Source organism: Apteryx mantelli, chromosome 4 (genome assembly GCF_036417845.1).
Source record: "Apteryx mantelli isolate bAptMan1 chromosome 4, bAptMan1.hap1, whole genome shotgun sequence".
Taxonomy (NCBI): Eukaryota; Metazoa; Chordata; class Aves; order Apterygiformes; family Apterygidae; genus Apteryx; species Apteryx mantelli.
In genome coordinates, this window is record NC_089981.1 from 87332120 (window position 1) to 87359910 (window position 27791).

The 27791-nt window shown below is 38.7% G+C and overlaps 1 protein-coding gene across 3 annotated transcripts; it reads left to right on the forward strand.

Moving 5' to 3' along the window:
- The first annotated feature begins 4981 nt into the window (after positions 1 to 4981).
- On the forward strand, positions 4982 to 27234 carry SAV1 (salvador family WW domain containing protein 1). 3 transcript variants are annotated; one of them, XM_067295191.1, is made up of 5 exons: positions 4982 to 5160; positions 6866 to 7312; positions 16547 to 16817; positions 17769 to 17912; positions 22446 to 22618. In XM_067295191.1, exons 1-5 carry the CDS (start codon positions 5067 to 5069, stop codon positions 22507 to 22509), a joined length of 1020 nt encoding a protein of 339 aa, XP_067151292.1. In that variant the 5' UTR covers positions 4982 to 5066; the 3' UTR covers positions 22510 to 22618. The 3 variants fall into 3 exon arrangements, with proteins under 3 accessions (XP_067151292.1, XP_013806709.2, XP_013806710.2); XM_013951255.2 differs by lacking the exon at positions 22446 to 22618 and adding an exon at positions 26052 to 27234 and having other exon boundaries at positions 4989 to 5160; XM_013951256.2 differs by lacking the exons at positions 4982 to 5160; positions 22446 to 22618 and adding exons at positions 5250 to 5294; positions 26052 to 27234.
- Positions 27235 to 27791: the final 557 nt, after the last annotated feature.

Here is a 27791-nt window from a genome sequence, read left to right on the forward strand (position 1 = left end):
TGCCACAATCCCATGCACTTTACTGAAATGTTAATGTTTCAGCTCTTCACTGTTTTGCCTTTTTGTACTGATGGATTTTAGTTAACAAATGCCTCCAAGGAGATGACAGAGCTACATTTGAAACAGGACACTGCCAACTTCTGTTTATTTCCAATCTATTTTTCTTCTAAATTCTGCCTAAAACTAATCTTCAATATGTACAAAAAGACAGGTTAACTTATTCTGATACTTTGGTTTTATTTTAAAATATACCTTCTGAATTTACTGTACTGAACTGATTATCCCAATCCAGATTGAATCCAGGGTCTAAAGCAAACTTAAATTAATGAATTCAAAACTTAAATATTTTTCTTGCTGTCTAGGCTACTTCATGGTTCAAACCTAGTAATATTGATAGATCAGTCTTGAGCACTGTCAGTATAATTGTTATTGAAAGCTGGACTTCCTTGATATTGTCCGTATCCTGCAAAATAATTCTGGTTTCTCTAAAGCAATATGCTCCACCTTATGCATTAGGCTTCTGAGTTACTCATCATGGCTGTTTCTCTGCAGAGCTCAGAAAAAGTGTTTTCTTAAAAATATGTAAATAGACTATTGCCTCCAACTAAACATAACAGCATTTCATCTGAAGAAATTTCCCAGCTGGCAAACGAGTACTTTTTTTTTTTTTTAAAGCTGCACTGCCAGACAACTTACTGTAGAGGCCTTAAATTTTCTGCATGTGGAAATAAGTTATACTAAACAATGGAAGAATCGCCAGACAGAAGTGAAGATGTGAGGTCTGTTTATATAATTTGTAAATTCACTAAAGCAGTGGAGTATGTTTATTAAACAACTCACAGAAGAATGAAGAGGGAGACCTAAATGATTTCTTCGGTGGCATCCTGTCACGAGGGCTCCCGGAGATGGACCTTCGCCGTTCGTGCAGTGTTCTGTTTGACTCGAGTGATCATTTGAACAGGCCTGTCCTTTCCAGTAGATGCTAATACAGCATCTAAGTTTGTAATTAATTGTGAGGAAACATATTCAAGGTGAATATGAAACACTCAGGGAATAACAGCCTAAACTAGTTTCCTGCACTATTATAAACGTGGATATTAATGTCAATAGATGAAGATAAACATGCGCTAGGAAAAGCAGGATAAACCAAATTGTATTTGGTTGAATATTACCTGATAATACTCCTAGACGAACATGCGCTAATGGTGTAATCATGAAGGTCAGAGACCAACCAGCAAGGTTTGTAATGACAGGTAATATTACCTATCAGACCAGTTTATGAGGCTAGGGAATACAAGTTTTCTGGGAACATCCTCAAGATTTGAGATAGGTCTGACACAGAAATAGCTGAATGAGAGCTTGTATGCTTGTAGAACCCGTTACTGTAGTCTAAATAAAGATGCTATCACTCACTCTACAAACTCCTTGCCCCTATCAGGGCAGCAAGGCTTTTTTAAACAATGTAAATAAAACTGGTGAAAGGGGCCACACTGGCAGTACTTGAAACTGGTCCTCTTTAAATATACACTGCATAAATAGTGTATGCAGAGGAAGAGGGCAAAATGCTTTGTCTCTGAGACCACTAGTGCAAGGTGACAATTACAACAGCATCTCTAATGAGCCAGCTGACCCCAAAAACTGGAATAAGGCTGCCTACAAGCTGCTGAGTAACCTGCAGGAAATTACTCATTTGGTACTGATGAGTATGTGGCTCTAGGGGATACTATCTATGTCTAAAGGGTTACCTACTAATTAGAGGGTTGAGGGACTGAACTATACATACGGGGTATGACCTCCTCTTCTCCTTCCCCCCTCCTTCTCCTTTCCTTTATGCAAGGAATATAAGGCCTATTAAAGAACTGAAGAGATGGTATCAGGTTTTTTTCTTACACCTGCATGCAAGAATGGAGCATGAAGGTGAAAAAAGTAATCGTAAAGAATCTGTGCTATTTTGTTGTTGTTGTTGTTGAAAGGTCACACTGAGTATACAGGAGTATATTTACATTCAACAAATCCTTTTCAAAAAAAGGAAAGATTTATCAAAACAATAATGGAAAAATACCTTGGAGTAACACAATCTTTACACGTTATTTCACGACTATATTATTCTAAATATCTGAACTGGCTCTGTTTTTCTAAGTAATCTCAAATTCAGACATTTACATATCCCATTTTTTCCACAGTCTGCAAAAGCTTTTTTACAAATTCAAAACTGCACTGAGATAAATTGGAGCTTCATTTTCAATGTTTGAAGCAGGGAGATCTTGTTTCTCATGGTAATCAATAAGCTGTATCAATTATAAAATAGCTCTGTGTGGGGGTATCCAGACCGTGTTAGCAATATTGAGCACACGCCCTAAAACCATGCCTATGCTAAGAAAATTAGTGATGTTTAAAAATGTTTCCAGGAAGCACTGTAGCTGATCCTTCAGATGATTAGAATTATACTTGGAAAAACATTACTAGATAGTACTCTTTAAGACTATTTCACGTCTTGATCTAGGTTTACTTCTAATGCTCAGTATGTGACCAAAGTTTGAAAACTGAACAGAGGGAATGAGTATTTATTTAAACTACTGTAGAATTAATTTGAAATAACTCATTATAAAAACTAGACTACTCACCTAATGTTTTTAATCTCCCAGTACTTAGTGGTTTTTTTAACCAAACACAGACATTTCTAAAATACAATGCCAAAAAGGAAGCCCTGATATGATGATAACACTGGAATACTAAAGAGAAACAGAGAAAAGGGAATTTGACTTCTCCCTTTCTTATCTTATCATATCTTGCCCTACTTTTCTTTCACTTAGCTTTAAAAAACTAAACTAACCATGGAAGAGAACAGGAGGAGAAGGACAGAGGAGAAGAAAAATGTTTGGTAAATATTTTTTAGACCAAACTCCAATTTCAGTAGAATATTTGTGTGAATTCTCAAAAGTGCCTTTTTAAATTATATATGCTAGAGTATTTCTGTACTGTACTTTCTGTTGCTACAGAACAATTCAGGACAATCCTTTCCCAAATGGAGTGAACTCAGAGAAAGGTAGTGCTACTTACAAACAAGTGTTATGTTGTATATTGGTTGAGTATGTCAGCTCAGAAGTTAAGCAGCTAGTGTTACAAAGTCTAAGCTAGTGAAAATAAGCATATAAACATGTAAATTCTTAAGCATTTGTGATCTTTCATGCATGAGTGTCTCCTATGCAGTATAGGCATTTTAAAGATACCAAAGTATTTAACAGTATCATAACTAGCAGTCAAAAAACTATTGAATTCCTAAGCCTTGTTCCCACAACAGGTCTTGCCAATTAAGATTAACTACTGTATTACTAAAAGGTGTTTTAAGTGTTTTTAACTCTTGCTTTATGAATCACTGTGAAAATAGAGGCACATAGATGTTTGGGGTTGGGATTTTTGAGAGAGGAGGTGGGAGAGGCAGAGGAAGTATATGCCCAAGTCAAATTTATGTGAATTAAATGTACACAGCTGAAGTACTACTTGTCAATTTAGAATGGTATAAAAGTATACATTGCCACACATTCGCCAAATATTAATTTAAATTCAAAGAAAACTAAATTATTTTAATTCTGATGAAAAAAGGGATTGTAACATATTTGATTTTAGCTATTTACAGATTATATGTGAGATGCAGAAGGGGACGGTGTGGATCTATCAAAGAACAGTAAAAGCCTTTATTTTGCTTTCAACAAATGACATCATTGTTATAACTGTGCTGTGCTGTCTCCCAAGTTTTACCTGTTAGTCTCCTGTTCTCACTGTCAGATGCTGTCATTACTGACAAATGACTTGTGTATAAACAAAAACAATTGTGTATTTTTTCTATCAAGTTTGTTTTGTTTCAGTGTAATATATTGTCCTTATAACATCATGTAAAATTGAAAGGTGAACCAACTTATACATTATTTATAATGAGCGTAAGAAAAAAATAAATTTCTGTATGATCACTATTTGTTTTTTATTTATCTAATTTAAAATATTTATCTATCCATGGAAATCATATGTATGTGAGCAAAGTGTAGTACTAGGAAGGACAGCCTGGCAGCCACTAAAAGTAGTCCTTCCCCTTATGAAAGCAGAGAACCAATTAAGGGCTAAAAAGCTGATGGGACAGTGAACCTACCTCTTAATTTGTTTTTAAGCCTCTCCTGCTGTCACCTTCGGTGGCATACCCGCTCTTTACTTTTATAGGGAAAACTGAGTGCTTCCCGTCTTATCGCCGTAACTAAAAGTTATGTTTGTTGGTAACTGACGTGAGGGGCAGGGAGGTGATACCTGCGGGAAGCACGGAGCGTCCGCGGGGCCCGCGGCCTGTCCGCGTTGTAACGCGCGGAGAAGAGCCGTGCGTGCCCCGAAGCGGGGGTCTGCACCCCCATCCCTTGCTCTCCTCCAGCCCCGGGCGCTGGGGGCTCAGCCCGGGGCCGCGAGCCCTTGTCCTGCTCCGGACAACGCACGCTGCGGCGACGCCGGCTCCTCCTGAGGGAGCCGCACTGAGGGGAGAGGAGGCAGCGCGCGCCCTTCCTGCCAACCCCCCTCCCCCGCGCCGCGGGGCGCGCTGCGCATGCGCCGCCGTGCCGAGGGGAGCGCTGCGCATGCGCCCCCCCCACACACACACCAGGGGGTGAACACTGCGCATGCGCCCCCGCGGCCGCGCCCGGCAGCGCCCCTCCCCGCCGCGCGGGGGCGCTGCGACAGAGACAGCTTCCCCCCCCGCCCGCCCGGAGGGCGGAGGCCGCTCTCCCACAAGCCCGCGCGCGCGCGCACGGCGGCGCCGAGCGGGGCACGTTAGCGGCGCGCGCGCGGCTCCTCGCGGACAACCCCCCCCCCACCCTCCCCCGCCCCCATGGTCCAACGGGCGGCGCGAGCCGCCGCCCCGCGGCGCTGAGCGCCCCTCCCCCCTCCCCTCCCCGCGGCCATGCGGGCGCCGAGCAACCGCCGCGGCGCCTGAGGGGGCTGCGGGCCGCCGGCCCTGAGGAGCGGCGGGCGGCGCCGGGCATGCGGGCGGCGCCGGCCCTAGCGGCGGCGGTAGCGGGCCGGGAGGTGGGATGCTGTCGCGGAAGAAGACGCGCACGGAGCTCTCCAAGCCGGGCGAGGTGCAGGGCAAGTACGTGAAGAAGGAGACGAGCCCGCTGCTGCGCAGTGAGTGTCCGGGGGGGCGGGAGGCCGCGGCCCTTTGTGGCCGCGACCGCTGTTTTAAGGTATTTTCCTCACAAACGGAGCGAGAGCTGACGGCGGCTAAGCCTGGAGGAGAGGCGTGCCCGTACTATCGCACAGTAAACCAACTTTTATATATTTATTTATTTATTTAAAGCTTCTCCGGCCCGGTTGCTCAGCCTCAACAGGCAGAGGCTAAGGTAATCTTCAAACAGGTATCGCTGAGGTGAACAGGACAGCTCGTCTCTTCCCAAAAGTCGGTGTTTTCCCAGTCTAGGCGGTGCTCGCTGCCAAAATGTGTGTGCTTTGAAAATGAGATAACTGTATGCGCGAGTCGCACAGAATCCCCGCGGAAGCGAGTGCTCCGGTTTCAGCGATGAATCAACCCGGTGAGGTCACCGCTATATACCTTGGCTGCGCTCATCTTCGGCTAGTTAACCTGGCGTTGATGCTGCAGCTTCCTTTTTGCTAGGATTTCGCGGAAGAATTAGCTGAAGTATGTAGAAAGTGTTGAAAGCAAACTGCGACCGAAATGCACCGTGCAATAATTAGTTTTGAGGATTAGCTTTGAGACCACAACTAACAGCGGATTGGCAGGCAGGAGCAGGCACTCGCTTTTTCTGGAAGTCCTTGCTGCACAAACAACCCTTTCCCCAACCAACAGGCAAAATCGTTTAGCAGCCTCTTTCTGATCTCGTTGGCTTAAGCTTAAAAAAAAAAAAAAAAGACTACTTTTTTTTTAATTTTAAATTGTTGGTGTTTCTAATGGGTTAATATCTTTTACACGTTTATGCTATTTACTGTGAGTTAATGATCAGCTATCACATGACTGCTTTGTAATGACTATTATAAATTTACTGGTTACACCTTGTGTGATACACTGAAATTTTGCCTTAAGTTATAAGTTGATAAGAGTTTATTTGTAAATAATAAATAATAGGCATGACTTCCTCATAAATGAAAGTTGTAGTTTGTGTTAGCTCACCTGAAGGAAAACTACTTGTTCATGCTGTGCTGAAAGTAATGGCAAGGAGTATATCACTTACTAGAGGAAAGCAGTGAAATTGTGCGAATAGTTGTCAGTGTTCGTGTGCTGCACCCCTTTAAGTAAAGGAGAAAAACGAAGTATCTTCGTGTTCATTTGAGAACTTATGTGTGCAAAATGACATCATTTTGCTGGCTAAGCTTTGTTATTTGTGGAGAAAATACAAATTTTGTTCCTGGCTCTGTCGTGGATTCCTATAAGCATGTAAGCAGTAATGTATTCAGTTACTCTGAGTTCATAAAGACAGTGGTCCCAATAAGATGGTAGCCAGGAAACTTGGGTTTTCTTGATCTTTCTAGTAGATAAAGAGGTGTGAAAACTGGCTGATGTAGCCACAGTCAAAAGTGTGTGGCTTTTTGTTTTGTTTTAGTTTATTTTTTGCAAATGCAGTTGTACTGGGAAAACTGTGCTCTTTTGGGGATTGTTTCTGTTGCTAGAGGAGAGTGGGATGGTTTTTGTTGTACCAATACAAACTGCAGCATTACAGTTGTACTTGCCTCCACGTTAGAGGCGCTCTAAAGGGGTTCTGGCTTTTGAGTTTCCTGAATACCATAGTGTAAATCAGTGCTGTGGCTAACCAAATGCTTTGTGTAAGTGGAGCTGAAATTCTTATTTCTGTTTTTCTTCTGTTTTATCCTGTAACAGATCTGATGCCTTCCTTTATCCGCCATGGTCCAACCATTCCAAGACGAACTGATATCTGTCCTCCTGACTCAAGTTCTTCTGCATATGCTTCGAGTGGAGATGGAGTCGTTTCCAGAAACCAGAGTTTCCTTAGAACTCCAGTCCAGAGGCCACCTCATGAAATAATGAGACGTGAAAGCAACAGACTGTCTGCACCTTCCTATCTTGCAAGAAGTTTAGCTGATGTCCCTAGAGAATATGGCTCTTCCTCCCAGTCTTTTTTAACAGAAGCTAATTCTGCTATGGAAAATGGAGATGCTGGTGCCCGTTGTTATTATTATGATCATTTTTATGATGCCCAGAGGAGACGTCAGTTAAATGATCGTGTGCATGAGGACTACAGGTATTATGAACACAACAGCGATCTTTTCCAGAGGATGTCACAGAATCATGGGAGGCACACTTCAGGTAAGTATTGATTTTTTTGTTGTTTTCTTTTCTCTTTAGTTTCTTAAGAAGACTTTTGCTGCAGAAGTGCTTCTGGATGCTCATGGTCAGATATTTTAAATGTAATACTGTACAGGGTGGAGCTTCTTTTTAATGACCTTTGTTATTTGAGTTTACTACTTGTTTACATTTCTTAGAATAAAGAGCTAGATCACATGCATTAAGGAGAAAGGAAAAGTATATTTAAACAGTGGATTATTTATAAAATAAATGAGGTAAACTTGAGCAAGGTATTTTTTTAATGACCGATATTAGATATCACCAGCTTTATCAAAAGTTGTATAAATGTTTATTACATTTGTTTCCTTTAAAAAGTAAGAGTGAACAGATTATGAATTGTTGTGGACAGTTTTTCTTCTTATCAACAGAGTAATATTCTGAGGAATACTGTTAATTTAGATTACTTTATCTGTATTTGCAAGTAATATTGTGGAAATTGTTTTCACTCTTATATTGCTTGGAAGCAGGGATTTTATTCATTAGTGGACATGTACTATTTTCATTAAATATGTGTAGAATAACCAACAGCTCTAAACTAGTAACACTGCAGTTTTAATTAATTTAGGTCAAATAATCAGAGGGAGAAACTATTGCTTTGTGTAATTAACAAATTGACATACAGTTAGTGCCGAAATTGACTTCTTAGCCCTTGATGTTTTTTCTTTTAGTTTGTAATATTTTTTATACATATGCCTAACTCTTTCTCCCTCAAATTCACTGGAACCTGTCTTCATTTTTTAATGGAACAGCAGCATAAGAAAAATCCATTAAATATTTCTTTTTGAAGTCTTTGATTATATCTGTGATGACACTTAATAATTCTTCCGTGCAGTGTCCTGTTGTGAATCTGTTGTTAGAAGAAAAAAGTCTGGGATTTCAGTATTGCCCACAGAAGAGTGACCTTAAAAATCAATAATTTTAGCTGTATTCAAATACAGAATATACTAGCAAAACTATGTTCAAGGAGGAGTTTGAAAGAAACAAAATTGTGAATCTGTCTAGAACAGTAATTCTGCTAGTAAAAATGTCAACATTTAAGGCTGTTGACCTTGTGTATGGAATTCTAACCTGACAAAGCTTTGTTTTTGTTACAAAAACTTTTCAATGAATGGTAACAGAAGAGTACTGCTAGCATTACTGCTGTCAGTTAATAAATTCTAGAACATTAATGTTCCAGGCTTACTTTATGCTTTTTTATTTTGCTAAATGCTAAGTGATATATCTGATCTGTCTATGTTTTGCACTGTAGCCCTCCATCTATGTCAGTTGTTCCTTCAGCCAGGTACCAAGCACCTGTTAAGTGTGTGCTGGGGGACTGCAGGGAGGAGAGGCAGAAGCTGGAGGGGAGGTTTTCATAAAAGAATCCATCAATTTAACATTCAAAATGATTGTGGTAACAGTGTATGCTTAGGAAAGCTTCAAAAAGGTATTGCTGCTTTATACAATTGCAACAATGTTTGTTAAAGCGGAAATGGAGCTCCAGCTATCAGTTTTAGAGTGAAGTTTAGTTGATTTTTAAATAAGCTAAAAATACGGCTTTACAGTCACATTTTTCCCTTTTAGCAACACAGGTTTCTTTCGGAAAAGACTTTTCTCCCCTGTTTGCCTATGTGCCCTCTTGGTAATTGGAAAACAGGGAGGAGCTGTTGATACTTAACTGCTCTTTGTCATTTGCTCTCATATTTTTACCATTAGTAGTTTGAACAAGTTTTATACATGTTTTGTAGCAGTAGCTAAAGTGAGGATTCAATCTTATGTATATGTAGAAGGAAGCAAAAGCAGGTGATCCTTTCATCTGCCAAAAAGTATTTCGCTTCTCTGTTTCTCCTTTCTTCTCAGAATGAAATATGAACTCTTAAATGCCTTGTCCAGTTTCCCTGCAATAAGAATGTGGACCTAAATCTGTAGTTTCTGTACATCTCAAGAATTGCTGTTACTTTACTTTTTCTGAGTAAAAGAATTTTGTGGCCAAAAATAAGAAAAATTAGATTTTTCTTGTTTCTTACATCTCACTGTTGAACTCCTTTTTATTTGAACAGTCCACTGTCCTCAAGCCTTCAACCTTTCCCTTGAGTTCCATTAACCCTTCTGTAATTCCTGGTTCCTTCCCCGCATCTCCAGAATACGGAGACAGGTCTTTTACTTTCATTCTTTGTGACCTTGTCGTAATTACTTTTTCCTTACACCTCTCTAAAGTAATTTTTAAGTGTTCCACCTAATCAAAACATTTCTTCAAGGTAATTGATGTCTGCCATTTAGAAAATTGCCTGATATCTACAGGCTCATGGTATAAGTTAGTTTATTCTCTAGAATCTGTAAATGGTGCTTTCTACCCTTGTCCCCCACACTCCTAAAAGGTCCCCTCCGTTTCTTCTGTTATGGTTTGGCTTGACTGCTAAACAAATGTTGCCTGATGCATACGGGGTGTATTAATTAATGGTGAGTGATGTTTTGTTTTGTATGGGTTATGACTGATGTGAATTTTGGGAACCAGTGGTCCGGAAACAAAGAGGTGCAGAAGAATTTCAGCTTTCAGTCAAAATAAAGATTCCATTCCTTATGATTTTTGAGATAACTTGAAAATGTGTTCTGATTGAGATCTTCATACTCAAAAGTATTCAGCAAAGTATTTAAGCAAGTTCCGCGATATTTCAACAGTTTATTCTGACAATACTGACACCTTCTTTTATAGGTGTTTCTCATTGAAGTTGTGTTTTCTCTCTCAGTAAGATTCAATTCTTGGTGTCCTTTTGTTATCCTCAATAGCTTTGGTTTTAATTAGCAATCTAGAAGTGCTTTTCCTGAAAAATGTCTTCAGTTTAGACATTCTCTGTTCATATTTTTGGATGTTTAGCTACCTCTGTGGCATTTCTTGCCTTTTTTTTTTTCTGTGTCCATTTTAAACTTAATTCTAAGAGACTTTACCTGTCTTTCCTCGACATCTCTTTCCTCTCTTCTAGGTTAAAGGTTTTGGGAGGTCTGTGGTTGAAGTTATACCTACAGTATAGATTGGAACTAACTTGTAACCAAGACCTCAGAGTTATTTGTACCTGTTTGAGCGGTAAGCTACAAAATTCTTACATGTATATGAAATTTGCTGAGATTTAAAATCACAGTATAGAGGGACTCTCTGATGTGTTGTAAGTAGTTGACTGTGATGTCAGAGGAGAAAAATGATTAAACCTATGAACAATGAATCCAGTGAGCTATAGTGAGAGTAGGTTCACCTCATGTTAAATTGTGCCCCTTCATAATTGCAGACTGGTATTCATGTTTGATACAATAGAGCAAAAGAGAAGTAGAAATTATTAAATGGAACCTATTTAGAGCTCAAGTAGCAGAGTTGTTTTATTAAGTATGCACACTTAATATCTTTTTTTTTTTTTTAAAGGCAATTCCTGCCATTTTCTCCTTTTGTGCTGATTCTGCAGTAATTTCTTTGCAGCATACTTTTCAAAGCATTCAAAGTACTTCCTGCCATTTCCTATTTCTGAGTTTATGCTTACTTGGAATGTCCTATTCTGTTTGACAAATGAGATACTTGTGTTCAGGAAGTACCTTTGGAAGTTTTGGGATGGGTTAGGAAAGCATAGAGACTGCAGATCTATTTAAATGAGATAGTTAATTAAATAGCAAAAATATATATATATATATTATTTACCCCCTTAAAATTAAACAGTTTATCTTATCTTCCTGTTCCTTATCCTGTTTTGGAGAGGGGAAGGAGAGGATTTTAGCATCTTGAAGGAACAGGGCGAAAAGGCTCTCAAGACAACTGACCTAATTAAAGACAGATATGAATGCCTTTCGGCTGGCTAGATTTGTTCTTCAGTACTTGATTTTGGTTAAAACTAGTGTTGGGGAGTTTATAGGCTCTAAAACTTCTCTGCCTACATCAGCTCTGTATCAAATAAACAGTTAAAAAATGAGGCTTTCTCTTCAGTTTGTCTGCTCTTTTCCCTTTTTGCTGAACTGCTCTGCTGGCATGATTTTTCTCCTGTGCTTTCCACCACCACTGTTGACAAACTGAAGAACTGTCCTTTGACCTGGGAACCTTTCCTCCTCCTCAGAATCTTGGGACTCTTCCTAGGCACAAAGCATTTACAATAAAACCCCTTCGTTGGGCTACAAAATCAGTAATGCATATCACAGTTTTCTTTGTTCCATATTAACGCCTGAGAGCCTTGCCTTGGTTGAGGAAGGTACTACATATTTTTCACATTTGTGGCATTATTAGTTTAAGATGCTTTTCTGAGGGCATAACATTAAATGAAGGAACTCTTTATATTAATATTTTATATTGCACTAGAATGTGGTGTTCAAAATTAAAACTTGGGTTCTGTTATTAGGCTACCTTTTTGCTGAAGGTGTTGAGAATGAGGCTGAGTTTAGGGCCTAGCCTAAATTAAAATTCTGGCTATTTTAAACCTTAATACTACTACTAATAAAATGGCCTCTATTCCTTTGCACTTTATTTTTTCAAAGTGGTGAGAACTTACACAGTGATATTTCTAAGCAAGTAAACTGCATTGAATAGGACTTTCTTTTGCTTTGGGATAGCATATAATACCTTCAGGCCTAGCTGTTGTTAATTCATGAGCTTAAACCAAAGATACTGTATTTTATAAGAGAGGAAAAAAAGCAAAGCCACAAATGATGTTAAACATAGATGTTCTTTGAAAGCAGCAGTTGAAGCAAAAAAATAGGTTCCAAAGATGCAAGCTGAAAATTATTTACAATTGAATAAATTTAAATGCATTAATGACTGTTCTTGATATTTGATAGTGCTACTTAGAGTAGTTTGTAAACAACAGTGCTTAAGCAAAGGAGACTTTTTTTAATATTTGGAAAAAGAAGATAATTTAAACAATCCTATGCCTTGGGAAAGCAGGAAAAATGAGAATTTCTGCCTTGTCATACCAGATATAAAAGTAGGTGAACAAAAAAACCCCCTGAGTAGTTACAGTGAAGGAGTTAGATTAGTATATTTCCAATTATCCTATGGTAGGGATCATATTTTCCATTAAGAGGAAACGATATTTATTTTACATTCTATGTTTTGATAAAATTAAATCGAGCCAGAAGTTCATTTTTCTGTAGATAATTTTGCATTGTGTTGTCTAAATCAAGCACCAGTTTGTGATTCAGGGAATATCCTTAGTTTTTACAGTAATTCCTATGTGAAGCTTTGGGCTGCTATGAAAATGTTTTAGAGCTAAAATCTTATCTGAAATTTAAAGAGGGAAGATTATCATACTTCATTGGGCTGTATTACACAGGAAAGGTAACATTCACAGTAGATGGTTTCAGGCTATCTTGAAGTTCAATCTTGTAGCTCCTGTAACTTTCTTCTTTAGTTAACCCTTTGGAAAAGATCAAATGTGAAGTTAGTGCTGTCTGGTCTTTTATTGATGCTTACAGGTGTATAGATCAGAAAGTGGATTCTCATCTTCTGCCATTGTTCTAAATCGTAGCAGAGACTATTCTTAAATGTGCATTTATTCTCTCTTGAAGGAAGCACCTGCTGAATTTTGTAAGAACTTATTTTGATCTTTACTAACTCCAGTTATACAAATGTCTAAATTATAGTAATTGCTGATTTGAAGGCCATAATGGTTTGATGGTCATAAGACACACGCTGATTATTACCTGACTTCATAAAACTTCCAGTGCCCAGAATGTTTCAATATGGTCTGTGATTCTGTATTTTAAGGAAGAAGAAAAAGCAGTACTATACACAGCAGTACTATACACAGTACTATATATGATAATCTATAACATGAAGCATTTATAACTGGTTGTTTATAAATATGGCGTTCAATTTCATAATGAGAACTTGCTAGGTGTAGCAGCTTGGGACACTGTTCAAAATTGTTAATTGATATATCTGTGAAAGTTTATCTAGCAGTACACCCCTCTGCTTCTTCACGTATGAAGTAAAAAATAATGTATTTGAGGTCTGATATTTTTGCACTTTGCATCTTGGGAATTTAAAAAATAATAATCTGACGCTTAATGAAGCCATATGTCTAGAATTTATTGCTTGTACAAACACAAAGCTACCAATGTTGCCTTTCCATTGCTTTTAGCCTGCTTTCTAGGTAATTTCTCTGCGTAATCAGATTCAGATTTTTCTGTTGCCTGATTCCAGCTCCCAATTTTGTCTGGCTTTTGTATCAAAAGATATAGGCTTTTTGCCAAGAGAACTTCTAGTTCAGAGGATGGCTTATTATATGTCACCCTGGCTTGTGCAACTTTAATACCAACTTTCAAATGTTAGAAAGCATTAACCTGTATCCCAAGGAAGAAAAAAAATTGCTGCTGGAATCATGCTAGAATTTAAGTGGGAGGAACTGTAACAAAAATATGGACATGTGCTGGTTTTAGCAGTAAACAGAAAAATGTGTTTATACCATTGCGAAAGTTCTTTCCCACAGTCAAGTTTGTGCGTTCAAATCTTCTCATAATGGTAATTTTAATAGTCATTGGTTTTTATATTTACATGCAATTACAACACAGCAGTCCAGTTAATTGGAGAAAATACTGAACTTGTTTATCCAAAGTGCAGTATCTTTTCAAGAAGCTGAAATGTTTGTAGTTTGTCATTGGAATGAAAACAGAGTGACATAACTGTAGCTAAGGCCTGAAATAGTCTCCCTGGCCCCAGTAATGCTAAAGGTCAGGAAGCCTCTAGGATGTTTCTCCTCACTGGAAGTAAAGGTCTAGGTTGCTTAATCCTAATGAGAGACGGGAGCTAAATCATGAACACAACTTTTAACTTTCCTTTATAAAACTAACAAACAGGTAAATACTCTTAACAGGAGGAAATACCGCAAGGCCAAATAGTTCAAAACATGACAAGGCTAGAAATAGATTTGCAGATGAGTACAAATGTTTTAAAGAGCAGTAGGCAATAGGAAGAAAGTGTTGAAATTTTTTTGCTGCCTTTCCTGTTACTTTATTATTGATGACTGTTATCTTTTATATGTAAGCTGGTACTTAAAATAGATAACATCCCTTGGAGAGTGTGCTATATTGTGTATATATTTTTGGAAAGGTCTGTTCCCAGTCACAAATTAGAGTTGGAGTATGAAATTGCCTGAGCAATAAGTAGCTTCGCTGCTGTGCTCTCTTACTTCCTAAGTATCACTGTTGTCTTTTTGACAAAAACCCAAAGTTTCTTCTTAATAGTATCTTTTAGATAGGCTGTGCCTTTTCCTTCTGCGCTCTCAAAAATAAGCGCACAAAAATGTTATTTCTGGAAAAACAGAAGCAAAGTAGTGTTTTCCTCAATCTGTAAACATGGTTGTAATGGAATCAACTTCTGACTTCCAAGGAAATGGAAAAAAGTAGCTTCCTCACCCCTTCCTCTGGGTTGTGGGAAATAGTAGTACACAAAATTTGGGAAATACAGTAATTCAATAGATGGATTTGATTGCAGGATGAAAAGACAATTGGAGTTTCTTTAAAGCCAGAGACTGCTTACCTGTAAAACTGCAGGTAACTGAAGGAATTTACTTAATCCTTCAAGGATAAAAGAAGAGAGTTGACTTTGGGCTTGCACTTTCAGTGGGTAGCAGGCTTCGAAGGAACGAAACAGTGACCTGTAAAATTCTTGATTATGTCACTTGGATTTTTTTTTAATATCTGTAATGATTTTATTTTGGCTGGAGAATTGTTTTTTATGGCTTTTACTTCAACTACCTTCCTAACTATCCACGGTATATAGAGGAAAGAAAAAGATAAAATTGGAATGATGTCTCTTCAGTATGTCTCAGTAGCTGGTCATTCATTTCAGTAATATAAAAACTGTGTGTATCTTGCAACAAAGTATTTTCAAATGATAGTAAAGAGCCTTTTAAACCAACTATTTAGTTATAAATCGTGAATGTGCTGTGTTTCTAGGGCAGAGGTAGGTACTTAATCACATATTGCCTCCCTTCAGTTCCCCTGCCCCAAATTCACTTAACCTAGGCTGTAGTTTTCCTTTTTCCTGGAGAAACCCTTCTCCTAGTACAGCCCTCTTGCTGAAGAGGGCTGCAAGTTATAATTTTTCCATGTGCCTCATTAGCATTAAGAAATGTAAGTGCTTAGTACTAGAGAAGAACAAGATGTAGAGAAGCAGATAAACAGCCTGCTAGACCAGGAACTCCTGCCAAGACCTGTGGGAGGAGGGGAAAAAAGGTGGGGGAGGACGACACCAGGAGGTTATGTGACTTGCTCTGGACAAAAGGTCTCTGTGTCATGTCTGGATTGCAGTCGGAAGGCATGGCTGTCTCGCCCATCACTATGTAAAAGTACCCGTGCTTGTCAGACTAGCTAGCAAAGACGACCTGGCAACATGAACTTCACTTTGCACAGGCTGACTGTGGCCTGCAAAGAGCTTGGGCAGGATCCTGTGTGGATCCACGTTTTCTATTATTACTGAAAGCGTTTTTTGGCTATGATTGCAAGTGCTTCAGTAATACCTGTCAGTGCAGTATAGCGCTAACCTTATTTTCTCTGCTGTTTTGGTTTACCTACCTCTTTCTGTTACTGTTCTTGACTGGCTAATCTGAAGGGCTTTGGTGTCGAGTGATTTTTCTAGACTGTTGTAGTTTCTGACTCTTAACTAGACAAAGAAATAGCTGTTACTTTGTTATAGGTAAATAGTATTGATGCAGCTGTAATAGCGTATTAAGATAAACTGTCACTGAGGTAAAGCTTTAACATCGGTATTCTTATGTCAGCTCTCTGCTCAGCGAATTAAGACAATAATAATAGCTTCATCTCTGTTATGTATGCTAATACGTGTCCCTGATTGAAAAAACAAGGATGGTATAACTGACTCTGAAGGAAGCTAGGCACTGATCTCCAAAGATACTTTAAAATTTCGATGGATGCCGATGTAACTACAGTGCTATTCAGCTATGTTCTTTTTGGTGAATGCAGAGTTCCTGACTTGATTTGTGTTACAGAAGCAAAACTCTGTTTATGGACTGGGAGGAGAGCAAAAGCAAGTGAGATTTAACAGGGAATAGCTGTTTTGATTTTTATCTGTTTTTTACTAATATGCAAACATTTATATTGTAAATGTCACAGTATTGTTCAAAGTTGATGATACTGTGCCTCATCTGGGTGAAAAATGTTAACTTTGTACATAATGTTGATTTGGTGTATTATTGTTTTAGCTCAACATTGTTTTTCCTTTTTTAGGCATTGGGAGAGTTGCTGCTACATCTCTAGGAAATTTAACAAATCATAATTCTGAAGATTTACCTCTTCCTCCCGGCTGGTCAGTGGACTGGACTATTAGAGGAAGGAAATACTATATAGATCATAACACTAACACAACTCATTGGAGCCATCCACTCGAGCGCGAGGGACTGCCTCCAGGGTGGGAGAGAGTTGAGTCCGCAGAATTTGGAGTGTATTATGTAGATCACATCAATAAAAGAGCTCAGTACAAACATCCTTGTGCTCCCAGGTATGATCTCAGTCTTGTATTTTATGATTTTTTTTCCTAATACAGTTGAAGTGCAACTGTTCTTGCCTCATATGTAGTATGCCCAAAACTTCTTAATTCTAGAAGTAAGCTTTACTGGTCCTTGACTAAGATTTTTTTGAAGCTGTAATTGTTAATTTTTGTCTGATCTGTTCTATCTTAAGCTTAGAAACAGGATATTGCTCCTAACTCACTAGAACAAAACAAATATTCTCTTCAGCTATTAGTAAAATATCAAAGTTGCTGAGAACAGAAGTGAATTGCAGACCAAAAAGAAACTTAATCTTATGTTTCAGGAGATTATCTGAACAAGTAACATATATCATACCTGAACTGTGAATTAACTTTTCTCTAGAATGAAAATACATATTCTACCTCTATATTATAAGTAGCTAAAATAATGTTAGTATACTCCAAACCCTACCAGTTAGTTTCTGCTATTTCATCTTTTTTTTACTGTTTCCCAAGAAGAAAAAGTTTTAATATGTGGAACAAAAGATAAAAACATGAAGATATCCTTTGATGTTATAAATGGAACAACTTCTATTAGCTGTTGCCTGAATATATTTGTTCTAAAATATGAAATGGTGGAATATTGGCTGAATTAATACTTGCCTTTGTAGTCTTTTAAAAATAGATTTCATTTTTGTTCTGCTTTAAGATTCGGGTAGTGGGCACTGGGTGAAGAGGTTTAAGGTGAATTTTGCAGTATGCGAACAGATAGTAGCAACAGATGTGATTGAAATGATAGACTAAAAATAGCAACAGAAAGTTGCTCTCAGTAAAGGCCTGCTGGAGCAACACTGTGTGGTTGCATCATCAGCCTTTGCATGTATTAATCTGTGTATTAGTTAAAGATAACAATTTAACGATATCAGTGTGCCTAATTTATTGCTCGGAGGTGCCTGAATTTGTCTGTTTTCCTTTGTACAGCGTTCCCCGTTACGACCAGCCTCCCCCAGTGACTTACCAGCCGCAGCAAGCTGAGAGAAGCCAGCCTCTCCTTGTGCCTGCAAATCCCTACCACACTGCAGAGATTCCAGACTGGCTGCAGGTCTATGCCAGGGCTCCTGTAAAGTGAGTTTTTTCTTCTGTGCATTTCACAGTGAAATACATCTGTACAGTTTAGAAGCAAAACAAATGAATTTTGATGACTAAAAGTAGAACTTTAGCTGATAATCCATTTGTTAACTGCAGAAGAACTATCATTGATAGTAGATGAGGAAGTTGTACCAGAAGTTTTCAGACCAGAAGCATGATAAAAAGTAGGTGTAATGATGTCCACAGCCTGTAAATGAATTAGGGAAGTTGGGACAAAGATATATAACCCATTATTCCTTTCCCAAAATATAGCTAGTGTCTGGTAAGGGGATTTGATAGTTTATTCTTCTAGTGAAAATCAGTAACTGTGAAATAAGCATCTCTCCTCTGTATTTGTGTCATCTTATCAGAAGATTAGAATCCATTTCATCGCATTAGTCTGCTTTGTATTAGACATTACTTGAAACCATCAGAGTACTTCTTGCAATTGACATGACTTGCAGAATGCTACACTTAGAGTTGGGAGGGTGTGATTTACTTTCAGTATATTTGTGAGAATGGGACCATGTGGCTTAAAAAAAAAATATATATATATATATATATAAAATATATATATATATAAAAATATGCATATCTTAAATATTTTTAGGGCATTAACTTCTTAATGTGTGTCTTACCCTTAAAAAAAAAAAACCACTATACAAACTGTCCTTTGAAGTTATGAATTTTGCATTCAGACTGTTGAAATCTACATTTCTACCCAAAAACTTTAATTATTACTGAGTGGTAGTAAAAGTCTTTTTTTTCTTTCTTCCTTCCTTCTTCCAAGAAGCACTGCTATAGAAACAGGGAATCTCTCCTCCAAGATTAGATTTGTCTGCATAATGAAACAAATCACATTTTATGCTGGGTTCAGCTCTGCAGAAGAGTAATACGAAATAGAAAAGCAATAAAAAAAATCCAGATATGCTTTTAATAATTATGAAATTATGTACTTACTGAAAAGGAGAATATGGAGAAATTGTTTAAATTTTACGTCAATGAACAGTCTATAGTTACAAGTTCACAGACCGCATATGACATTCAGTGACTTCCAGCTGAAAAATCCACTTTTTTTTACCTGTGTCTAGTTACTATAATTTGAATGGGTTTTTTATTACTTCTTGTGGCTGCTAGGCTTGCCAGCAGCCCATAAAGATTTAAACTGGCCTAAAAGTCAGCAGTATACTTGTGCACCAGGGACATACTAAGTTCCTGTAACCTATGGGAGGGCTTGTTTCCTAGAAATACTTTTAGGTTTTGGCTGCAACTGCATTTCTTTATTTAGGTCTTTGTCACATCCAGACAATGCAATTTTAAATATTTCAGCCTGTGTGTTTGATGGATTCTTGTTGGCACTTCTCTTGAAACTTGAGCATAAACAGTTTAATATTTTGAGGAATTTCTTTACATCTAGTTGGTCAAGACAATTTTAAAAATGTTTAATTAATCCAAAGAGTTAAAATACTATTTACATAGTTTAGAGAATCAAAAATTCTGTATGTTGCAGTATCCTTTAACATTCTTCCATTAAAGCTGTGCTGGTAGTAAGTATGAGTGTTCATTTTATTGCAGCTCGCAATGACTTAATTCTCAAACACTCTTGTGAAGAAGCTAATTTTGTGTTACACTAATATTAGATTGTGAAGAGCAGTTTTCTTAAGGCTTGAGAAAACAAGCCAGTAACATTTACAAGTTCTTCAACAATATTGACCGAAAACTCGGAGTACCAGAGCTGTGTGCATATCCTCCAGTGCTTTGGTGTGTAAATGAAAGTAATCGGGCAAAATGCTTTCGTGGCAATAGTAGAGGAATATCTTCTGCCATTTGAAATTTACTGTAAAATCTGTTGATTAACAGTAGTTTTCCACTGAAATAATTGTGGTATATTTTGTTACAATTTGTCACTTACATCTGTGACTGTAACTTCAGATTTAGCTGAGATTTAGGTCAGTCATTGTTACTGAGCAGCAAAAATAGATGTTAGCTTTATTTTGTCTGGTTTCTCTAAAGAATGAGAATTCTGGCCACTGAAAAAAGCTAATGGGGATGTAGGCAAGTGTTAGCCATAATGTTTTCCTGTTTTAGCAAAAAATTATTAAGCTATTAAGAACAAAAAGAAAATATTTGGCTCACTAGACAACGGAGAGGCTCTGATATCTATCTATAACTTGAGGTAGCGATCTCCAATATCAGGGTGTTGTTGACACCTTGAGGCACCCCCTTCCCTGCTCTCCCAGTTTCTGGTTAATCCCTTGATGTCAAGGTTTGTTTTGAGAGCATAAGGGCAGTCATCGGAATCTTAACACAGTGAAATCAAGAACCTTGGCTTGCATTTAAGCCCTTGCTGATTTCTAAAAGTGAAAGTTTTGCCACCTTTCTCAGTTATGGAGACCAGTGTGGTAAGTGTTTGTTATGCCAGACGCGTGTGTGGGACTTTGAGGATGAGGAGACTGGAAGTGCCTGCCTGGTATGGAAGATTCTGGTTCAGATTCGTCCCCTGCCTTTGTTGGAGCAAGGATCAGTAAATCAGGTCTTTCATCTTCTAGCACTAATCAATAGGCTGTTAATAGTCTGGGGAAGTCACTGTCTCTTATGCTGAAAGCGTCCTATTTTGTATTAAATATTTCTTATCCACTGAGAACACTAGAAATTGGGTCTTCTGGCTGAGTGTCCTATCTATAGTGAGCTCTTCCCTTCTCATCCGGGAGGGAAGGGAATTTTGTTTTGCAGGAATTTTGTATTGACTAACTTGCTTTCTCCCCTCCATTTCTGGTTTCTGACTAATTGTCCTTCTAGAAAACATCTAGGTGTCCAGGTAGACTCCCTAGGTAGATGTCTAGGGAGTCTTGGGCTCCGGCATTTGTATTCTTTGTGTCCTGCTTCAGTAGGCATTGCAATAACAAATGTTCCTAAACTATGGTCTTTTTTTGGATTTGCCCCATTTTAACGATTGATGAATCCATTTTCAGGGTTGAAATGTATGAATGCAATAAGAATGGGTGCTGTCATCTTTAATGTATGATATAATACCATGAGACAAACTGCTGGACTGATTTATGACAAGAAGGTTCACATCCCTTTCTTAAAATGAAGTATTGTCCAAAGATATAGGAAACTTAAATGCTTGGAAGCCCTGATCTAGGATGTCCTACCAAATTTAAAAAGCCAAAAAAAGTTAGTATATGTGAATGAGGACGTACCAGCCCCAGTGCTGCACTGAATGCTGTTAGAACACGCAAAGAAACCATATTTCAAAGTGATGGCAGTTGCTGGGGGCGGAGGGGAGCAAAAAGCTGAAGTGAATTGTAAAGAACAGGCAGCCCTTAACGTAGCCAACTTTTGGACTGCTGCTTTGATTTTTTTTTTTCTTTTTTTCTTTCTCTCATTAGAACAACGCAATGTTTATGTGGCATCGGGCAGTGTATAAGCTATGGAACCAGCGGTGTTGCCTTACTGTTACTAAGATGGCTGCTGTTTGAAGAGTATTGTCACAAACGGTGACAGAGGCCTCTTAACCATTATTTAAAGACCCCAAAATAAAAGACAGCAAGGGTTTTGAATAAGCCCACTCCTGTTAAGCCACTGCTAGTGGCTTAATCTGTAATTGGACTTCTTTCTCCACTCAACACTTCTCTTGACAGTTGAAGTGAAGCCCTCACGCAGAAAGCAACCCTGATGTGCTAGTTTTCTCAAGAAACTGTCAACACTGACGGGTAGCAAAGCATTAAAGAGCCAAGGTTTTAGCCAATCGGTGGTGCTTCCTTAAAAAAAAGAGGGGGTTTGGTTCTAAGCTGCGGGTCCCAGGAAACCTGCAAACACATCATTGCCAGGGATGTAGCTTTGTTTCCCTTCCTGCTTAGGTTGCTGCCTTAATAAGAAATAATCTTTCCACTGAGAATCAGCCTGGCTGTGGAGTGTATTTTAATAAATGCCATTGACCCAGAACACGTGAATGGATAAATCAGTAATGGGGCAAGTCACGAGAAAAAGCCTGCTGCAGTTGAATCCAGTTCCAGGAAAGGAATCTAGAAGGAAAGATGTCTTTCACTTAATCATTAAGTACTTCAAACAAACAAACAAACACTGTGCTTGACAAATATCCAAAAGCAGCAGCTTGCTGTCTACCTCTTTTTGGAGTTTGGTCTCCATATTGACAGCTGCAACTGTTTTCCTTGCTTTTTGGGGAAAGCAATTTTAGCAGTGCAGCACTGTCAAGAGTTTGGATAATTTTAGGTAATATAGAAGCTGTGATGTCTGAGAAGGTTATAGAAGCTCTAATTATTTCTTCATTTTAAGTTCTTAAAATTTCCCAAATTCCCAATTTCCCAAATTTCTTTAAATTTCCCAAAAGCTTCTTCAGTAATCATCTGCATGTCTGTGTGCTTCGCTGATGCACATAGCCTTCTTGTGAATGTATCTTTTCAATACATAAAATAGTTTATTTGCGTAACTTTGATATTTTGGTTTCAGCCTCACCACTCAAGTAAATATATTTTCTGATTGTTCTGCTGCTTGTGCTATTTGCAGAGCTGGCCAGGCCCATGTCAGGACACTCCGTGCTGCGCGGGTCCCCTTCCAGGGACAGCACTAGCCCCTCTGCTCATTTTGGGGTGGTATTCCTGAAGTTTTCTCATGCACCAATAGCATCAGAAGGATGTAGCACACTTCATCTCCGTTTCTCAGCAGAGCCAGCAGCTTTGGAACCTGCAGCACTCTCGCCGCCAATATATTTCACCTGAAAACATTTATTTTATCTGTAGAACCTCAGTGTTCAGAAAGAAAAAGGTTAAAACTTGTCCTTCTTCCAATGTTTTTGTAAAGCTTTGTATTTTTCTTCAAGTTTGGGTAGACTCAAGTTAGCCCAAAAAACCCTGCTAATGGATACTGTGCTTGCAGTTGCTTCATACATTGCTTCTCTGTCCCTTGTTTTTTTTTTTCGGGGCTTTGGGACACGTGTCTGTTCTTAAAACCAGGCGGGTCTCTTTGTGTCTGCTGGCTGAGCACACTGCGCCCTGCCAGACTTCGCCGGTCGTCACGCTGAGGTGGAAGGAGACCATCAAAGAGAACAGCCTGTTTATTTTGAGTGTTGGTGTATATCTACTATCTGAAGCCATTGTACTTCTTTCTTTAAGCGTATAAGGGTATGTCTGCCCTGGGGCCTGCTACATTTCTGCTTGACTAGTGTGCTGAATGATATAAGCCAGATCCCCATCAGCAGTCACGTAGACGTGTAAGCATGCTTCTGAGCCTGAACTAACGTGCTGTGAGCTTGCTCACCATGACGGTCATCTTACTATTGGTCCAGCATCACGGGTTTTTTTTCTTAATACTTTCAGTTACCAGCTCCTTGAAGAACATCCTGAATGCCAGCATCTTCAGCTTAATATCATCCCAGAGCTACTCCCCTGCACGGTGTGGTGGTAGCACGTTGCTGGACATCTGGCAGAGGCATGAGCAGAGCCTCTTAAATCCTACCTCTGCAACACTACCATGATTTTCTTGAAAAACTTTATAGAAGTACTGGCTTTGTACCAGGGCCCTTGAAATTCTCCCCTACCGCTGGCACAAAAAGAGGTACATTCAGAAAAAGTGAGGAAGAAAAACTCTTGCCTTCTCAAAGAGAGGATAGAGATAGGGGTTTGAGAAGCGGTCAGACCTTCATATGGTTTGATCTGATGGCAGCTAAAAAGTGACCAGTTGAAATGCAGAACATATTGGAAAATACATGGACAGGTGTGTTAAGGTTCTCACGGAAAACTTGTGAAAAGGTGAGCTGTGTTTACGTGGACAGCCTTTATTCGGGTACTTCCTCACTTTAATAGGGTTGGATAGTTTGTGTAGTTTATATAAAATGGTAAATGAAAGTATTATAGACATTAAATCTGGGAAATATTGAGCCATGTGTTTGGTGTAAAAGATTATTAGCACAAGTTTTGAAGAATTAATATGGCATAAAAGTGAGTCACTGATGTATAATTGAATAAACCTCTCTACATTGTAAAACCAGACTTTATTTGACAAGCAATCTAGTTCCCTTGTAGACCTTAAAGAGTGCCAATTTTGATTGTGGAAAATTACTTGCAGGAGAAATGGCAGAGCCTTGATTAGTCACAAGAGTTACTTGGCAGTTACAACATAAAATGCAGCCTTCAGGAAATTTCTGTTAAATTGAGCTCCACTACTGAACCAAGGAAGGCTTGATGAGGCTTGTATTAAGTTTATACGTATATAATGTCAGCAGCTTTGATATCCAAAGGGCCTGATCATCAAGGAATGTTTAAAAAAGTGGAGAAAGCGTTAGAAATATAAAAAGTAATTCAAAATTGTTCCATATTAAAAAACAAAAAAAAAGCTAGTGATCACTGACGGTAACTGTAAGCTTTTGTAAGAAAAGCAGCGCTGAATTTAGTGTAGGAGAGCACAAGACTTACAGAATAAACGGCTAAATACACTTAGCCAGCAACTGTCTAACTTGGGAGTATTTACAGTGGTTAGTAACACTCAGAAGTGTTCTTTATATATATTCTTTTATATATTGGTTTTCCTAGCTTGTGGATTGAAGTTAGGCTTCCGCTTTGCCTTGCAGTTTGTTCTAACGTATGTTGCCCTCCATCTTGGAGGGTGATGAGTTTGACTTTTAACAAAGCTTGCCTGTATGTAGCCCTCTTCTTATTCTACCTGTTAGTATTTTCTTTGCAAACTTCCACATTCTGCAGCTTATTATTGACTAGGGTCTATTTTCCCCATCAAAGGAAGTGCTGACAGTATGCGGATCTGTTTTGCTTCCTTATTTGACTTTTGCTTGCTTTTGAATCCCCTTCTTAAATGGCTTTGGGTTATGAATGAGTTTTAAAGAAAATCCCTCGAGTCTCTCGTGCATTGTTTACGTGGACAGCACCTCGGACTGCAGTCAGTTACTTGAAGTCGTTTGATCGCCGTTTGCCGTAGGTAACGGACTCATCCCAGTGGGTTTTATGTGCAGAGATCAGCTGAGGGAGGCAGTGAAATGCTGTGTGTAATCCCGCAAAACCAGAAGGGAGCAGGGTCTGAGGATGACCCGTGCTGCTATATTTTGCTTTGCTCAACCAACTCCTCCTTGTAGCTGATGGAAGTGGGAAGAAATATAACAGCTTTACTCATAGCTGCTTGACTTCATGGTTGAGTTTGCTCTCATCTCCTGATGAGAGCTAGATCACATACTCCTAAAGGAGGAGTTCCAGGGATGGTACTGAAGTAGTCTGCAGGCGACTGCTTTTCAAACTGCCTCCGCTTCGCGCATCTGTCTTCGTGAGACTTCCCTGAGGCCACAGCAGCTCAGTTTCTTCCAGCGTGGGGAGGAAGAACGTCTGCAGCTTAGCTGCCGGTGCTTGCACACCCTCCTGTGACACCCTCCACCACTCACCCCCACGGCAGATGGATTGCTGCCAATAATTAAGGGCAGTTAGGACATCTCTTGCTAGTGTAAATATTTGTAGCCATTAATTATGGCCTAATCTTATTTCTCCCTCCCTATAGCCCTCACTCTTGCTATCTAATCCCTTCCACACACACCCTGTTGTGATCCCAAGGGGTTCATGACCCACTGTTTGAGACACACTGATTTAGCTTATTGCTGCTAATTAACCAAGAGCAGAGTGCTCGTTAAGGCTGGAACAAGACTGCCTTGAAAACAAAAATGTGTTATGAGTGAAGACTCGCAGTCTTCTGCCTTCTGGGAGATACTTGGGAGTATTAGGGTAAGCTGTTAAAATAATTTATTTTTTCAGTGTTACTCTAACTGTAAAAGATGTTTTACTGCTAAATATTTTAATGCTTCCAAAAAGCATTTTCCGCCTTGGTTTATTATAATCAGTTATTGGGATCTTTAGTATTTCTAGAATTTATTTTTACAAAGTAATTTGGTGTTTTATGAGTGATTCTTCAGTTTAGCTTTAAGTGATATTTCTCCAACTCTGAGACAAAACTGTCTTTAGGTGCTAATTACTGTAAGATTTCTTCATATAAAATCAACTAATCAATGTATATTGCTAGAATTTTTTTTCTTCAAAGAAAAAAAGAAGAAAAAAAGTCTGCAAAAATACTGTGTATTTGCTTGCAATGGCATGTGGATAACCATCTTGTATATCAAAACAGATATGATCACATTCTGAAGTGGGAGCTCTTCCAGCTAGCGGACCTGGATACGTACCAGGGAATGTTGAAGCTGCTCTTTATGAAAGAACTGGAACGAATTGTTAAGCTGTATGAAGCGTACAGACAGGCTCTTCTCACCGAGCTGGAGAACCGCAAGCAAAGGCAGCAGTGGTATGCCCAGCAGCACGGCAAGAATTTTTAAGCTAACAACTTTTTTTTAAACAGACTTTTATGAGGACACTAAGAGCTTTAAAAGGTTTTCACACTTAAGACTATGAACAAGTGCTTTGGTTGAAGAGGCAGCTTATTTTTGTTGATGTTGCACCTTTGTTATTATCCTCTTGAATATTTTTCTACATGTATTATGTATTGTTTATAAAAATGAAAAATGTTTGTTAATCTCTTTTTCCATACAAAAACTAGTTTATTATTCTGAAAACCAGTGTGGAGTTTAATCAGAGACTTGATTCTGGTATCTTCTTCTAGCAGTCAGCTGTATTATTAAGAAGCTGACTATATATTTTTAAATGGCAGTAGATGCAATTATATGAAGTGTCCAGGATGCAAAACATTGTTAAAATCCAAATTAATAATTCAGTTATTTCCCTCGGGATTTTGTATCCTTCTCTCTAGAGAGGTCTGATCTTTGTTTACAGCTTTAATGTACAGAACACTGATAGTGTTACTTTTCAATAACAACTAGTACTATAACCGTACAGAAGCAGATTTCATCAATCTGAGCAAAATGCTTCATGAAAGTGAAGTATGAGTTGCCTTATTTTTTAACTTTGTTTAATGCATTATTACTTTAGATTTACTACTAGTTTTCACAGAAATTAGAGGGCAAAATACTTGTACCTTCTTAAAGACCAAGATCACCAAGCAAACTTTTCACAGGTTTTAAATGCCAAGTAAACTGCATTTTAGGAAACCCAGTCACATGGGATGATGATAGAATTATCTAACCAACTTACCAACCAGCTGTACCTTACCATGGAAGAAAAATCAGGGATGTAACATCAATTTTTTTACTGAGCTTTGTCTTGTAATAAAGTTTCCTTACATGGGAAAATTTTTAATTGTACAGTTACCCTCTCCAACATTCATTTGATTCATTGATTGTCCTGAAATGTTATTTATGGATTCTTTTTAGTGCAATAAACATTGTTGCAGACAAAAAATACATTTCTTGTAAATCCTATTAATTCAATAAAAATCTTTGTTTAATGAGTGAAAGGGTGAGATCAACTGATTTTTGTCTTTTAAAAGGTCAAATAAGATTTTTTTTACAGCCAAGAAAAGGATGTGAGCACAGGCAGTTAACATCAGTAACTGAGGTTCTCTGTGAAGATGTAAGTGCAAGCTGGGTGTTGAACTCAAGTGTGCTGATTTTAGTAACTGTGTAACGGAAGTGTACAGAGCTGAGCTGCATTTTAATCCTGCAGATCAGGCGAGTCCACAGAAACGGCGTCCGTGCTGTCCCCTGTCGGGGCGCGCACGAGTTCCAGGCAGAAGAAAGTTGCCGTTGCGCTTAGCAGCGTTCTGCGGAAAACCCAGCTGCTGGCTCTTTGCGCGTGCAGCACCTAACTTGACAGAACCGTGCAAAGCGGCTGCAGGCTGAACCCCGAAGTGTAACTTCTGCATCTTGAAACACATCGGTTCTTCAGAGCGACTTCACAGGAAGGTGAGCGGACGTATTTCTGCCTATTACTGTCCTTCAACAGGCCTGTAGACCTGAGC